The following is a 14,722-nucleotide window of genomic DNA, read 5'->3' as shown; positions in this document are numbered from 1 at the left end:
TTACTTAGCTAGGGCTCAATATTAAAATTACTCATGGATAGGCACAGCAAAACAGACACTCCCCCCCAACCGGCCACCCCTCTGTCCCACCCCCACATGCTTGTCCGTTGAGTCACATGGGTTATTGGAAGAAACCAGAAAGTCTTGTCTTAGCCTATCCCTTCTCCATATGCCACAATCTCTCACCTACCCCCACCCCCATCCCCACTCGCTTTTCTTTCCCCCCAGCTGCCATTTTATGTGCCCCTCCATTCCCTTCTCTCCTGCCCCCTCCCCACCCAGGGCCTCTCCAACCCTGAGCCTGGATGACTGTTTTCTGAAAGCTGCTTCTCCTCTTCTTTCTGCTGGGCTAAGAGCCCTGGCCCCACCCCAGGCCTGGCTCCCAGCCCTGCAATTCTCTGCCAGCTGCTGTGGGGGCTGGGCTGACCCCTTCAATGGGCCCCAGCTAGCTCTGGGATTCACTGCTTCCCTGAGCAGGGAGAAGCTGTGCCTTTACTGTGGCCATCCTCCAGCCTCCATAAAGCCCTGTCCTAAAATTGCCTGGTGTTAAAAGATGGGTTGTTTTTTGTTTTTTTTTTAACGTCCATAAAGAAAGCAACTTCATAGCCTTGGTAGTTACCGTCTCACACCACTGATGTTTAGGAATTTTCCATTCTTCATCTAAATCCCTCCTCTTACTATTCTTCCTGCCCAGCCCAGAAAACTGCTAGGTACAATGAATGAGAAAAGATGAGCATTCCTCTCTCTCTCTCTCTCTCTCTCTCTGTGTGTGTGTGTGTGTGTGTGTGTGTGTGTGTGTGTGTGTGTGTGTGTGTGTGTGTTTGGGGTTTGGATCCTAATGATTTCTTTCATTGTCTCTGATGTAGGTGTAGGTGGCTGAGGCTCCCTCAATCTTGAGCAGCCATGTCGAACCCCAGTGCTCCACCTCCATATGAAGACAGAAATCCTCTTTATCCTCCTCCTCCATCAGGGGGATTCCACCCTGGGGGTTACCCAGCTTATCCCCAGCCAGGTTTTGGGCACCCAGCTGGATATCCTCAGCCCATGCCTCCCATTCATCCAATGCCTATGAACTTTGGTAAGTTGGTGGGGGGAATGGGAGGGCTAAGTTTGGGAACAGTAAATGTTTCTATTTGCTTATGTGTTGTCTGCTCATTCTTTCAGATTTTCATCTGTATCTTTGGTTTTTCTCTTCTTTCTTCCTTCTCCTCTTAACCTGTCTTCTTTCTTTTCACTACTCTGAATTCTATTCTCCTCTCCTCATTCCCTGGTCCTCCTTTTCCAGGCTCTTCTTATACCCCTTCCTGTCTAGGATAGAGCTGTGACTTTGTGGGCAGGTGCCCCTCCCCACAATCCCTCTTTGGAGTTTCTTGTAGGCAGTTATTTACATATTCTTTGCAAAGATCCGCAACTTCTCTACTAATAATCAACAAATGTCTGTTGTACACCTATTATAATTAAACCTTAGAAACCTGAGATAAGTATCTAGGAGATCCAAAAGAACTTGAGAAACTCAAGAAGGGGAAGTGTCTAGATGGGGTCATGGATTCAGGAAAAGTGGCAGGCATAGCTAAACTGGGTCACAAAGGAAAAAGAAAAATTTTGTCAGACTGAGGGAGATTCTAGGATGATATATTGGGAATCAGAAGTAGTTTGCCCAGGTTTTCCCAGGACATAGTATATGTGAAGGAGAATGCAGTCATCAAAATGTAGAACACTTGCATTGGAGCCAGATTGTGGAGGCCCTTGAATGGAGGCTGAGATAAACAGGTGTCCCACCATCTTCTTTTTATCACTTTCTTCTTTGTGATACCTAGACCAGACTAAGGGCCTAGCTTACCTGAGCCATGTGGCTTCTTAGTCCATGAAGCTGTCTGAGGCTCAGCAGAGAAGTGGCCAGCAGCCCCGCCTAGGTGCTCTTATTCTTTCCCTTATAATGGCCCTACTTTTGACCTGTGTAAAATATCCAACTCTTAAGAAGGCAGATGCAAAAAACTAGAACTTGTACCTTTGGGGATGTGGGAAGGAGCCAGGAGACCAACAATTAGGAGTAGCTTGATGATCGTGGGACTTCGTATATTTGAGCTTCAATTTCTTCATCAGTAAAACTGAGGAAATGGTTTAGCTAGGTAGCACAGTGGATAGAGGACCAGGTCAGAAGTCCGAGGTCCTTTGTTCAAATTTGATTTCAATACACTTCCTGCGTGTGTGATCCTAGGCAAATCACTTAACCACATTGCCTACCCCTTACCACTCTTCTGCCTTGGAATTCATACCCTTAAGATTAAAAGTTAGGGTTTAAAAAATGGGGTAAGAATTCAGTTCAATTGTATAAGCATTTATCAAGTGCTTGGTCTAAGATACTGAGGGCTTGCTGAGGTTAGTAAGATTAAAAGGAACTTTTCTAGCCCTCTAGTAATTTGCATTCTTTTTAATTGGCCTAGCTGGGGGTTGTGAGGAGAGGCTTTGTCTGACTCTGGAGGGCTACTATTCTTATTCAAAGTTACCACCTAGGGAAGTTGTAAATTTCTTCTCTCATTCATTTTACCAGTTGGGACCCTTCCTTGAGAAATGCCTCAGGCATCTCTGGGCATGTGAAATCTCCATCCTTAAAGGGTAGATCACTTCTCTAAAAACTACTGGAAGCCATTTGGAGCAAAGTCGGGTAGATTAAATTCCAACAATTCTGAGGGACTCAAGGCAAAGGATGTTATCTGCCTCCAGAGAAAGAACTGTTGGAGGCAGAATGCAAATCAAAGCATACACTTTATCTTCACTTTAGTTTACTTGGGTTTTGATTTTATGGGAGTATTCTCTATAACGGGGGTCCACTACAAATGGCTCTCCAGCCATATCTGGCTCCACCTCCCGACCTGCCAGTCCAAGCAGAGCCCCTGGATGTGCCCCAGGGGCTCTTCAGCCCCCACCCCAGATTCCAGCTCCTTCTGCCTCTTTCCCGCCTCCTTCCTCCTCCTTCCTCAGGAGTTTATGGCTCTCTGGGCCAAAAAGGTTGCCGACCCCTGCTCTATAACAATGAATTATATGGAAATAGGTTTTGCATAATAATACATGTATAACCCAGATAAAATTGCTTACCTGCTCCCAGAAGGAAGGGAGACAGACAATTTGGATCTTGGAAAACTGTTATTACATATTAAATGGTAAAATAAAATATATTTATAAAAAATAATTAGAATCATTCACAAAGGATTTTGCTAAACTACTTGAGAGAGGCCCACCTCTCTCTCGCCACAAAAAATGAGGAACTAGGCCCTCTTTCTAGTTAACGTGGGGGGGGGGGGGGATCAATGACAATGAGTCTAGATATATAGATGCAAACCTGATAGAAGGTAAACCCAAAGTGAGAGCTAGTTTGACCCAGGCAGTCCGGAGTTGGTGTTAGTCAAGAGTTAGGTTCTTTTCTTTTTTTTTTTTTCTTTTTTTTTTTTTTTTTAAACCCTTACCTTCCGTCTTGGAGTCAATACTGTGTATTGGCTCCAAGCAGAAGATTGGTAAGGGTGGGCAATGGGGGTCAAGTGACTTGCCCAGGGTCACACAGCTGGGAAGTGTCTGAGGCTGGATTTGAACCTAGGACCTCCCGTCTCTAGGCCTGGCTCTCAATCCACTGAGCTACCCAGCTGCCCCAAGAGTTAGGTTCTAATCTCATTCATGGCACAATTCTGGCTATGTGTCCTTGGGTTTATCACAGTCAGCCCTAAAGCTACAGATTGCAGAGCACATACAGATCTGCATTGGCAGAGGGAGATTATACCAATGGTGTAAGAGGTCCAGATCCATTCCTCTCCAACTTCCCCAACCCCTCCAAAAAAAAGGCACCAGAGTAATTTGGAAAGTACAGCAGTGTTGATATGGAATCTAGAGACCCCAAACTTTTGGCCTAGTGAGATCTGATGAACCTCAAGTTTTAGGAATAGCTTGTAGTTTGGAGACCCCCAAAGCTTGTGCTTGTTCCTGTGAGAATACACCCAAAAGGAAATCTCAGACTAGCAGTTGCAGACTGAATGATGGACCCTAGGGTAAATGCTAAATACCCTTTTTGTCTAAGGTAGTCTTCCCCATAGTATCAGAGACCCTTTCCCAGGAAGACACATCTAGGCAGGGACCATCCTTTAGTATCCATTGTAAGTAGCCCTTTCCATAGCTCAGCTGGTAGAGAAGAGGACTGTAGTTCTTTAGGTCCGATTCCAGCTTGAAGGAGGAAGAAGTCAACATCTAGGGAGGTGGCAATCCCAGGGTGTCAGGGACCAGAGCAAGCAGTGTTCAGTCCTCGGACTCTGCAGAAGGCATGTAGCCTGCGACTCTCTGAGTGGAGGCCTAATCAGCCCTGTTCCCCCTTTTCCTTAATTAAAGAGTGGCTTTTCTGACTAATAGTCCTGTGTTGTTTTTTTTTTTTTTCAAAAGTTAACAGCATGGGGCAGCTGGGTAGCTCAGTGGAGTGAGAGTCAGGCCTAGAGACAGGAGGTCCTAGGTTCAAACCCGGCCTCAGCCACTTCCCAGCTGTGTGACCCTAGGCAAGTCACTTGACCCCCATTGCCCACCCTTACCAATCTTCCACCTATGAGACAATACACCGAAGTACAAGGGTTTAAAAAAAAAAAAAAGTTAACAGCAGCATTAACTGCTGAGGGGTATCAGGAAGTCGTTCTTTTTCTTTTTCTTTTTTTTTTTTAAACCCTTACTTTCTGTCTTAGAATCGATATTAAATATAAGTTCTAAGGCAGAAGAGCAGTAAAATCTAGGCATTTGGGGTTAAAGTGTCTTATCCAGAATCATACAGCTAAGAAAACTTTTCTCCTAGATAGGAAGTGGCACTTCAGATGAACCTTGAAGAAAGCTAACTAGGGATTCTAAGAGCTCAGTGAAGGAGGAGAGAATTCTAGGCATTAGGGGATAGGATAGCCCACATGCCAAGGAATGGAGCTTCTTGAAATCCCTTGTGGGCATAGTAGTTAGAACTGTGCTTTAGATATAGCCATTTGGTAGCCATGTGGAGGATAGACTGCAAAGGAGAAATTAGAAGCTGGGAGACCAGCTAGAAAGCTATTACAATAGTAGGAATGAGTGGTTCTTGAATTAGGGCAGAGGCTTTATTAGGGGGGGATAGATACAAAAGAGATATGGGAGTATAAATTGGCACTTAGTCTTTTTTTTTTAAACCCTTCCCTTCCCTCTTAGAATCAACTCAATCTTTAGCTTCAGGGTAGCCTAGGCTTAAATATACTCTCCAACGCAATATTTATAAATAGTCCTTCACGTCAAACCCAACACATATAGAGTACTTTGAGATTTGTGAAACGTTTTACAGACATTAACTTGTTTGAGTATCACCACACTCCTATAACGTGGACTCTGTAGGCTCTATTATTTCCATTTCATCAATGATGTGATGAAGTAATTCAGAGAGGTCATGTTCTACCAGGTGCCACATGGCCAATAAGTGTAAGTGGCAGGAGAAAATGTCTCACCTTTATATAGCTCTTTTTAAAAGGTTTGCTAAGTGCTTCACAAATATTAATTACCTCATTTGATCTTCATAACAACCAGGAGGATAGATGTTATTTTCCCAATTTTACAGATGAGGAAACTGAGACAAACTGAGGTTAAAAGCCTTGCCCAGAGTCACACAGCTAGTAAATTTCTGAATCCCAGATGTGAGCTTGGGTCTTCCTGACTCCAGATCCAATGCACTGTGCCACCTCCCCAAGCTTAGCTTAAGTCTCTCCTGACTATAGGTATAATGTTTTTTTCTGATATGTCACACTTGTTCTTCTGATAGCTCTCACCGTCTGTCCTTGGGCAGGCCTAGCCAGCACATGGATGATCCTGCAGCAGGCAGTCTTTTTTTTTTTTTCTCACCCCCAAACCCTCTTGATGCACTTTCCTTCTGGCATCTCCAGTTACTGGGAGTGGAGGAGGTTCAAGAATCTGCCATTTGTTCTTGAATATTCATTGCATTTTTTGGATGTGCAACCTATTCAGGACCTGAACTTCGAATTTAACTGCCCTTGGTAGATGTTCTCAGAAACCTACCAAAGAGCAAAACATGAAATTTGGTGTACATTGTTACTATATATAATAGAACTCCCTAATAGCACTGATAATCTCTTCAATACACCATTGCTAAAAATTTGAATTCCCAAATATTTCTGAAACATTCATTAGAATCATGTCAAACGCCAATTGCTATCTTATTATTTTTATCAAATCTAAAGTTAATAAAATTATGACTTGCTTTTCAGTGAGCCACATATGCTTTTATGTGAAAGCAGAATTCATATAGCCCTTGTTTCCTTGTGTGGAAAAAAATCATTCATATGGACAAACTGATGCACCCACTTTCCAAAATCCATATAGTTGTTTGTAATCTCCATTCGGAGATGATCTTATACATGTCTGTGTTAGCAGTGGCTCTGGCATCAGTACCTACCTCAGACCTTCCACAGTTTTCTCTCTTGCTTGCTCATCTACTATTGTCTTCTGTACCTTCCAACTCTGGGGATCTGAGTCATTTATTCTATAATCAGACCCTTTCTTCTAGCTCCAGGTTAGGACCCACTTCCTCCAGAAAGCCTTCCTCAGTTTAACTTATAGTGATGTCCTGGTTCTTCTATAGCATCAAATGACGACCTCAAAAATTACTTAAATAGTTGTTTCCTAGTAATTTTTAAGTCCCCTCCCAAGAAGGCTGCCTTATTTGCAGTGCTGGGTACTTGGCAGAGACGGAGGATCCAATGAGATAATATGTGTAAAGCACTTGGCCAACGTTAAATGACTGGCCATTATTGTTATCAGATAAGGCTTTGGGTTTTGGTTATTTTTTTGGACAGTAAGGATAGGGATAATGGTGATTTGAATGACCAGGTCTAAGCAGCAGCACTTTGGGCACCTGTACTTAATGAAAGCTTCTGAAGAGATAGAGAGGAAATATCCTGATGTTGAAGGACTTTGGATCCATTGGGCTTTTAACTTGGCTAGAGAAAGTTGTGCGCTGAGGAGAACGGAAGATAAATATTTGCAAGTCTGTGGTCTGAGAGCAGGTCTCAACCCCCTAATGACTTGAGGGACTGTCCCTACAGGAAGAGGTGAAGTCTATGGGGGAGATGAGCCCGCAATGAGTGACAGCTTTGGGACTGGAGAGTGGGAGGACAAGAAGGTCCGACACCGCTTCATTCAGAAGGTAAGGAACGGGATAGGGAGAGGTCATTTCTGCCTTTCCTCTGTGGACCAGAAGGACCAGGGTCAGTAAGGGAAGAGCTCCTTATTCCTGCTCATTTTCATAAACTGCCATCTTGTAGGCTGGTCTGCACTAAACTTCCTGTTGCCTCTCACCCAGAGTCTGTCCTCCAGTTCCTATCCCCACCCTTCCAGTCCTTGTGTCAAAAATCCAATTTAGGGAAAATGTTTGGCCTCTTCTGATATGTCTTTCCCATAACACATTATCCAAGATAAAGCTATGCACTAGAGAAGGTCTTCTGGCCATAGAAGTGGCTTCTCATTGGAGAGGGGATGACCCTCTCAACCTCGGATCTGTGTTTCAGGTTTACACCATCATCTCAATCCAGTTGCTCATCACAGTTGCCATCATTGCTGTTTTCACCTTTGCGTGAGTTCTTGAGGCTTCTTAATTCCCCCCCTTTCTCCCTTCCTCCCCACCCAGTTCTCAAGTTTCTGAGGATTCTAGCCTTGAGTGAGCTCTCTATTGGGGAGGGAAGCAGATAAGAGGTTATGGGGGAATTCTTTCAAGTAGAGAGTGACTGAGGGTTGGGAACTTGGCAAGGGGGCCCTGAGTCTTAGACAGGGAAGTAGCTGCCTCTCATCCATCATGAAAAAGCTGGTGGTGAACAGGGATGTGCAGACATTTCTCCTGATCCTCTCTTTCCCCTTCTCTCATCACATAGGGAACCTGTTAAAACCTTTGTGAGGAAGAACGTGGCCGTCTACTACGCATCCTAGTGAGTATGCCTTTCTTCCTGGGCTTAGGGTCAGGTGGGTAAGGGAGAAAAATCCATGGTTCAAGATAATGTAACTTAAAGCTTGAATCTACAGGTGTGTCCCTTTCAGGAGATTTATTATCCAACTATCACTTAGCTGGGCCGTTAGAGACTTTTTGAGTGGTTTCAGAAGTCAATCGTTGCTAGGGCTGGTAGATGGGAGTATGTGGCCCTTGTGTCTAAGGAAGAAGAGCTGGAGTGGTGTTCAATGAACAGCCATGCAAGTCCCTGAAAATTGGTCAATAGCTATGTTGGGTTTCCTTGCCCAGTTTACCTCCCACTCCTGTGACAGAGGTTTTGAATATTTTCTATTTGGCAATCTTAATTCCTCTGTTTCCTCAGACCACTGTCTTCCCAGGTGAAGATAGGATTAACTCTCCCCTTGTCTATTTTTAGCTAAACAAATCAAGAATTTACCCTAAGTAAGAGAGTTGCAAGTCACTAGAGTAAGCTCACACCTCCAAAGGTCACTGCCTCCCCCCCTTGAGCAGTGCTAGGCAAATTGAAAGATTGTGTATTGGTTCCAAGGCAGAAGAGTGGTAAGGACTAGGCATTGGGGGGTAAGTGACTTGGAGGGAGGTAGGTGACCTTTGCAACTCTCTTATTTAGTGTCAAGTAGGGGTACTTTAAGTTCTTGGATTTGTTTAGCTAAAAATAGACAAGGGGAGAGTTAATTCTATCTTCATACCCACAAGCAATTCCTCATTTCCAAAACAGCTTCCTGCAATTCAGTCCCAAGGGATTAGTGAAGGTTGGAGGAAGAGGGCAGAGGGTGATCAGAAAAATGGGGAAAACAGTTTGCTCCTCACTTTTTCCCACAGTGCTGTCTTCCTGGCCACATACCTGACCCTTGTCTGCTGCCAGGGACCTCGGTAAGTCCTGAGCGTTTGGGGAAAAGTATCTATGTGGTTGTGAGAGTTAAAGGAGAAAGATAAGAGGGTAGTGGAGGGTAGGGTCTCTAAAATAGAAGGGGGCTGAAGGCAGAAAGGTGGGGTCTGGTGAGCAGATAGAAGTACCAAAGAGTGAACTTTAGCCCCACTTCTGGATTATCCCCCTGTGGACTATGGGAAACCTGCTTTTGATGGGGAAGCTTGTATCCGATTCCTTATACCCCTTTTCCATTTCCATTTCAGGCGCCGCTTCCCATGGAACCTCATTTTGTTGACCATTTTTGTGAGTCTAACGGAGTGAGGTGGGATTGGGAAGGAAGGCTGGGAGGGTTGAGCAGGAAGATGAAGGGGAAAGGCTGACTTGTATGTATCGCCCCTTGGAAGAGAGTCTTTCCCTGATGATTACTTAGCATTGACGACTGGGCATGGTCATTCTCTCCCTCTGTCTCTTTTTTAGACCTTTGCAATGAGCTTCATGACTGGCTGCATAGCCAGGTATGTATGTTTAGCCATTACCTTTGGGAAGTGTAGAGTTGGGGATGTTCACCTGAGGGTCATGGTTCCTACCCCATTTCCAGACTATGGAGAATAGCACCCATTCCCCTAAATACCATTGAGGTTCTCCCATTCACTCATATGCAGGGAGTGTAGCATTTCCTACATTTTCCTGTTGAATTTTCTTTTTTTTAACACTGGCCTGGTAGACTGGGAGTGATGCACATGGATGGGTTGATTTTTTGGTCAGTCATCTCCCTCTTCTCACAGCATGTATAACTCAAGAGCAGTCATCCTGGCTATGATTATCACTGCTGTTGTCTCCATTGCGGTCACCATATTCTGCTTCCAGACCAAGGTGAGGGCACTGCATTCCCATCCCTTGGGCTCCAAGACGCCTCCTTCTTTGAGCATGTTTCTTCCATTCCCCAGACCCCAGAGGTGGGAGAGAGTTAGGGACTAGGGATATGAGAGGACCCCATTTCTCGGTAGTCTTAAGATTTCCCCACGTTTCTCCCCTCAAATCCAACCATTCAACTTTTCTTCATATAAAGTGGTCCAGCCCTGTGCGATATAGCCACATCACCCTCAGCCACAGCAAGGATGGTCATCAAACAGCCTCCTTCTGTCCCCTTCCTTTGGCAGGTGGACTTCACATCATGTGCAGGGCTCTTCTGTGTGCTTGGGATTGTGTTGACAGTGACTGGAATTATCACCGCTATCGTGCTGTCTTTCAAATACGTGAGTGAGATTATCTCCCTTTCCAAGAAGTAAGGACATCTGGGCCTCAGAGCAGGCCTTAAGCAGAGGTGGACTATACCAAGGACCTGCCTGTTGTGAATTTCAGATTTTATAAATGATCTGGAAGTTTCTGTAATTGATATATATTGTTTGCCCTCTAAATGGGGGTGATAGGGGCTGGAGGGAGAGATTGTGGAACTCAAATTTGAAAAAGGAATGTTAAAAATAAATATACATTTATTTAGGAGGAAAAATGATCTGGAGGTTTCAGGAAGTGATTTCTCTGCCTCCCCCAAACCTCCATCATTGGTCTGACATAGTATCTTTTTTTTTTTTTTTAGTAATATTTTATTTCTTCTCAATTATACATATAAGAATAATTTTAACTTTTTCCCTAACATTTTGAGTTCCAAATTCTCTCCTTCCCCTCCCCCTCCCTTAGGTAAATAGTTTACAATGTTGGTGTTACTGTGTACAATGTTCTCCTCACTTCACTTTGTATCAGTTCATGTTAAAGCTTTATAGGTTTTTCTGAAATCCTCCTTTTCCATCTTTTTTTTTTTAAACCTTATTTTTTGTCTTAGTAACAACTCATAAGACAGAAAGGCAAGGCTAGGCAACTGAGGTTAAGTGACTTGTCCAGGATCACAGAGCTGGGAAGTATCTGAGGCCAGATTCAAACACAGGTCCATTCTCCTAACTTCAGGCCCGGTGCTCTTCCCACTGAGTCATCTAACTGCCACCTGCTCATTGTTTCTTAGAGCCCAACAGTATTCCATTTCAATCATATATCACAATTTGTTCAGCCATTCCCCAATTCATGGATATCTCCATAATTTCCAATTCTTGGCCACCACAAAAAGAACTGCTTTTTGTACAAATAAGTTCTTTTCCCTTTAAAAAAATCTCTTTAGTTCAGGCCCAGAGATGGGAGGTGCTGGGTTCAAATCTGAGCTGACATTCCTTAGCTGTGTGACCCTGGGCAAGTCACTTAACCCTCATTGCCTAGCCCTTACCACTCTTCTGCCTTGGAACCAGTTCATAGTATTGATTCCAAGATGGTAAGGATTTAAAAAAAAAAAATCTCTTTAGGACACTGATGTAGTAGTGGTATTGCTGTATGCACAGTTTTATAGCTTTTTGGGCATAATCCCAAATTACTCACCAGAATGGTTGGATCAGTTCACAATTATTATCAACAGTGCATCAGTGTCGTGATTTTCCCACATCTCCAACATTTAATATTTTTCATTCCTGTCATATTAGCCAATCTGATAGGCACCTCAGAATTATTTTAATTTGTATTTCTCCAACCAATAGTGATTTGGAGCATTTTTTCATATGATTATAGATAATTTTGATTCTTTCATCTAAAAACTGTCTATTCATATCCTTTGGCCATTTATCAGTTGAAGATTGGCTTGTGATCTTATAAATTTGACTCAGTTCTCTAAATATTTGAGAAATGAGGCTTTTGTCAGAGACACTTACTATAAAACATCCCCCCCCTTCTACTTTACTTCTAATTTTGTCTGCATTGGTTTTGTTTGTGCAAAACTTTTTTAATGTAATCAAAATTATCCATTTTATATCTCATAATACTCTATTTCTTGTTTGGTCATAAATTCCTCCCTTCTCCATAGATTTAACAGGTAATCTATTCCATGCACCCCTAGTTTGCTTATGGTATCATAAGATAAAGAAATAAGGTAGCCTCTCTTCTTGAGGTTTGTGTGCCCAGATTCCTGACCTGACATTGCCTGCAGAGTCAGGGGGTTGAGGTTGGTGGGAAAGACTATTATTTCCTTCCCTAAGTAATGGGATACCTATCTAGGAAGACCACTGCTTGGGGGAAAGAAGAAGGAACAGTGCTGCCATCCTCCCCAGGTTTAACTGTTCCCTAGTCAAAGTTGTGGCCTGAATACTCCACTGCCATGGATTTTTCTTCTCCTAGAAGTACAGCTGATAGACCTAATTTTGAGATTGTGGACTAAGATCCAAACCCATCATCACTGTGGGTTTAAATGAATTATTCTGAAGTGGTCTAATTATGGTTTTCATGCTTATTCCCCTTCCATTGTTTCCCATTATTAAAGCTGAATAGTCCAGCTTTAATTTGGAGGTGATAAGAAGTAGGGTGTTTAGCTTATAGGATCCTAGATCTTGACCTTTCTTTAGTTCTCAGACCCAAGGTCCAGCTCAGTCTCCTCCCTTCCCTCTACAGAGGAGACATGACTTGGTAATTGGTGGTGGAGCTGGGCCACAGCCCCAGGTCTTGGGACCCTCAACTCCCAGTGGACCACCAGACTCTTAGCTCTTACCCTTTGTTTCTGCAGGTACCCTGGCTCCACATGCTGTATGCTGCCCTTGGGGCTATTGCTTTTACCCTGGTGAGTGGCCTCCACTTTGTCTTTTCCTCTTTTTATGGCCCCTGGGGCCCAGCCAAAGGGGCTGGCTTATTATTATCTCTTGCACAGCACACCGCCCCCCTCCCTCCCCACTCTAGGAACATGTTTCCTCTAAGAATCCTCACCTCCTTCCAGGGGTAGTTTTAGACACCACCCCCTCCCTGCAGCTTATCCTTATTCCTCAACCCCAAACTATGTTGTATTTACTTAGGAGATATTAAACTCCTATGTTTATGTTATTTCAATAACATGTAAAATTCTTGGAAGGCAAAAGCTGTTTTGTTTTTGTCTTTCTATCCCTACTGCCATGTGCCTGTGGTAAGACCCTTGATTAAGGGGGCAGATAAGGGAAATGGCTAAAGTCACTAGTGCCTGGGGGAAGAGGCTCCCTATCCTTGTAGGGTGCAGGCTATGAGAAAGAACAAGGGGGTCCTCATTACTGCTCTCCTCCCTGCAGTTTTTGGCATATGACACACAGCTGGTCCTGGGAAACAGGAAGCACACCATCAGCCCAGAGGAATACATCACAGGCGCCCTGCAAATCTACACGGATATCGTCTACATCTTCACCTTTGTGCTGCAGCTTCTGGGGGACCACAATTAAGGAGGCCTCCCTTCTTCCCCAGGCTCCTTCTTCCCTTTCTTTCTGGGTTGGCCAGTCATTGCCATGCCTCGTTTCTCTCAGTAACTTCCCCAGGAAAAGTTTTACCTATTGCTTGTGAGAATTGGGGGAAAGCTGTCCTCTTTGGGGCTGCTCTTAGGGACATGCTGGACAGGAGAAGCCAGTGATGGATTTGCTCCCTCTCGTGGCTTGTCTAAGGCTGAACCCATGGTTTCTTCTCCTTTATGTCCTCTACCAAACTTTCGTTACTGCCCTGTGAGGGGTGTGTGATGAGATCATTCTGCCTCGGGAACTAAAGGGAAAAAAGGTGCAGGGATGATTTTAAGGAAATGCAGTGATCTTTCTCTTCAGGGGATTCCATATTGAGCTGCTATTTGTAGTGCCCTTCCTTCCTGGCACTTTCTCTTTGGGATTGGAGAATGGAGTCAGTGCTTTCTCTCCATCTTGTACATCCTGCCCTCTTCAGTCCTCACTTTGCCCCCAATCCCTAAATACTCCTTTACCCTCACCCTTTGTACAGATATGATTCGGTGATGTGTAGATATTGTTTATTGGGGGTGGGCACAATATATACCAGTGCCCAGCCTTGGCCTCGCTTACATAAACCCCAACCTCTACCTAAGGCCAGAAGGTGGACCTTAGACTCTACCCATGTTCATCTGGCCCCTTCCCATCACTCCGATCCTGGAGTCGCTTCCAGATTGGGATCTGGCCAAAGAGAGTGGGGACGATTTCTTCTTTAATCTTCATTCTTTGACATCCTAGACTTGCAGTGAAGGGATGTGCAGTTTAGGAGTGGGAATGTGCCCCCCACTTTGGGGATCAGTTGGTGTCTAGCTTGGGCTCCTGAAGAGGTAGGGCCAGTGACCCAAATGCAGGCAATATGTGGGGTTTTGGCAGGGACTGAAAGATGCTCTCTAGTTTATTTTCTGGGCCCCATGTCATTGCCACTTAGTTAACCTGTTCTTCATCTGGAACATCCTGTAAGTTTTTGCTTAGGCCTCTTCTCAAATTACTTTAAACCTATTCTAAGCCAAGCTCTCCATTGTACAGATGAAAAAAACTGAGGCCTGGAAGTAAAATGACATATCTTAGGTCACACAAAGAAGAGGGATAGAGCCACCACTATAAGCTGCATGATTTTCATGCCATCCAATAGTTCTGGGGGTATTGCTCATCTCACTCTCCTCTCCATTCAGGATGTTTAAAGTTGGATCCCCCATCAGGGCCTCCCTTCCCTAGGCAGTAGGAAGCTACTGGCTAAGCTTTTAACACCAAGTGCCTTATGAGGGAAGGCTTCAGGAGCTTGAGGGGCAGTGCTGTCACTCAAGCCCAGCACAAGGGTAGGGCTTCTGTATATGACCTTTCTGGAATTCTGACTACCACACGCAGTTGTTACAGGAAATACAATAAAATTCTATGTTAGAAACTAAACCTTTGGCTCTGGTCCTTTTTGTGAGAGAGGGAGGCATTTGGCTGGTGGAGAGGACATCTGCCTTATTATTCTGGTCCCCTCTCCATTTACACCTCTCTAGATTATTACAAGTCTCTTAG

General features: G+C 44.2%; 2 protein-coding genes across 4 annotated transcripts in view; one reads left to right on the top strand and one right to left on the bottom strand.

Annotated features, from left to right (window-relative positions):
- The window catches only part of PNKD (PNKD metallo-beta-lactamase domain containing), a 130,893-nt gene that overhangs the window by 112,896 nt on the left and 3,275 nt on the right, over positions 1 to 14,722 (bottom strand). The window lies entirely within an intron of this gene.
- Positions 871 to 14,602, top strand: TMBIM1 (transmembrane BAX inhibitor motif containing 1). Of its 3 annotated transcripts, none has more exons than XM_044670747.1 (11): positions 871 to 1,078; positions 7,104 to 7,198; positions 7,560 to 7,624; positions 7,920 to 7,973; positions 8,834 to 8,884; positions 9,146 to 9,185; positions 9,360 to 9,397; positions 9,668 to 9,755; positions 10,043 to 10,138; positions 12,475 to 12,528; positions 13,004 to 14,602. In XM_044670747.1, the coding sequence occupies exons 1-11, from the start codon at positions 904 to 906 to the stop codon at positions 13,148 to 13,150; spliced, it is 903 nt and encodes a 300-aa protein (XP_044526682.1). In that variant the 5' UTR covers positions 871 to 903; the 3' UTR covers positions 13,151 to 14,602. The 3 variants fall into 3 exon arrangements, with proteins under 3 accessions (XP_044526682.1, XP_044526680.1, XP_044526681.1); XM_044670745.1 differs by having other exon boundaries at positions 7,098 to 7,198; XM_044670746.1 differs by having other exon boundaries at positions 871 to 1,082; positions 7,102 to 7,198.

This window comes from Gracilinanus agilis, chromosome 3 (genome assembly GCF_016433145.1).
Source record: "Gracilinanus agilis isolate LMUSP501 chromosome 3, AgileGrace, whole genome shotgun sequence".
Lineage (NCBI taxonomy): Eukaryota > Metazoa > Chordata > Mammalia > Didelphimorphia > Didelphidae > Gracilinanus > Gracilinanus agilis.
The sequence above is the reverse complement of the archived record's forward strand: the minus strand, read 5'-3'. Positions and strand labels throughout refer to the sequence as shown.

Coding starts and splice junctions, on each gene's coding strand:
- TMBIM1 (XM_044670745.1), top strand. CDS start 904: ATGTCGAACCCCAGTGCTCCACCTCCATATGAAGACAGAAATCCTCTT. Junction 9,186..9,359: donor TCATTTTGTTGACCATTTTT/GTGAGTCTAACG, acceptor TCTCTTTTTTAG/ACCTTTGCAATGAGCTTCAT. Junction 10,139..12,474: donor TCGTGCTGTCTTTCAAATAC/GTGAGTGAGATT, acceptor TTGTTTCTGCAG/GTACCCTGGCTCCACATGCT.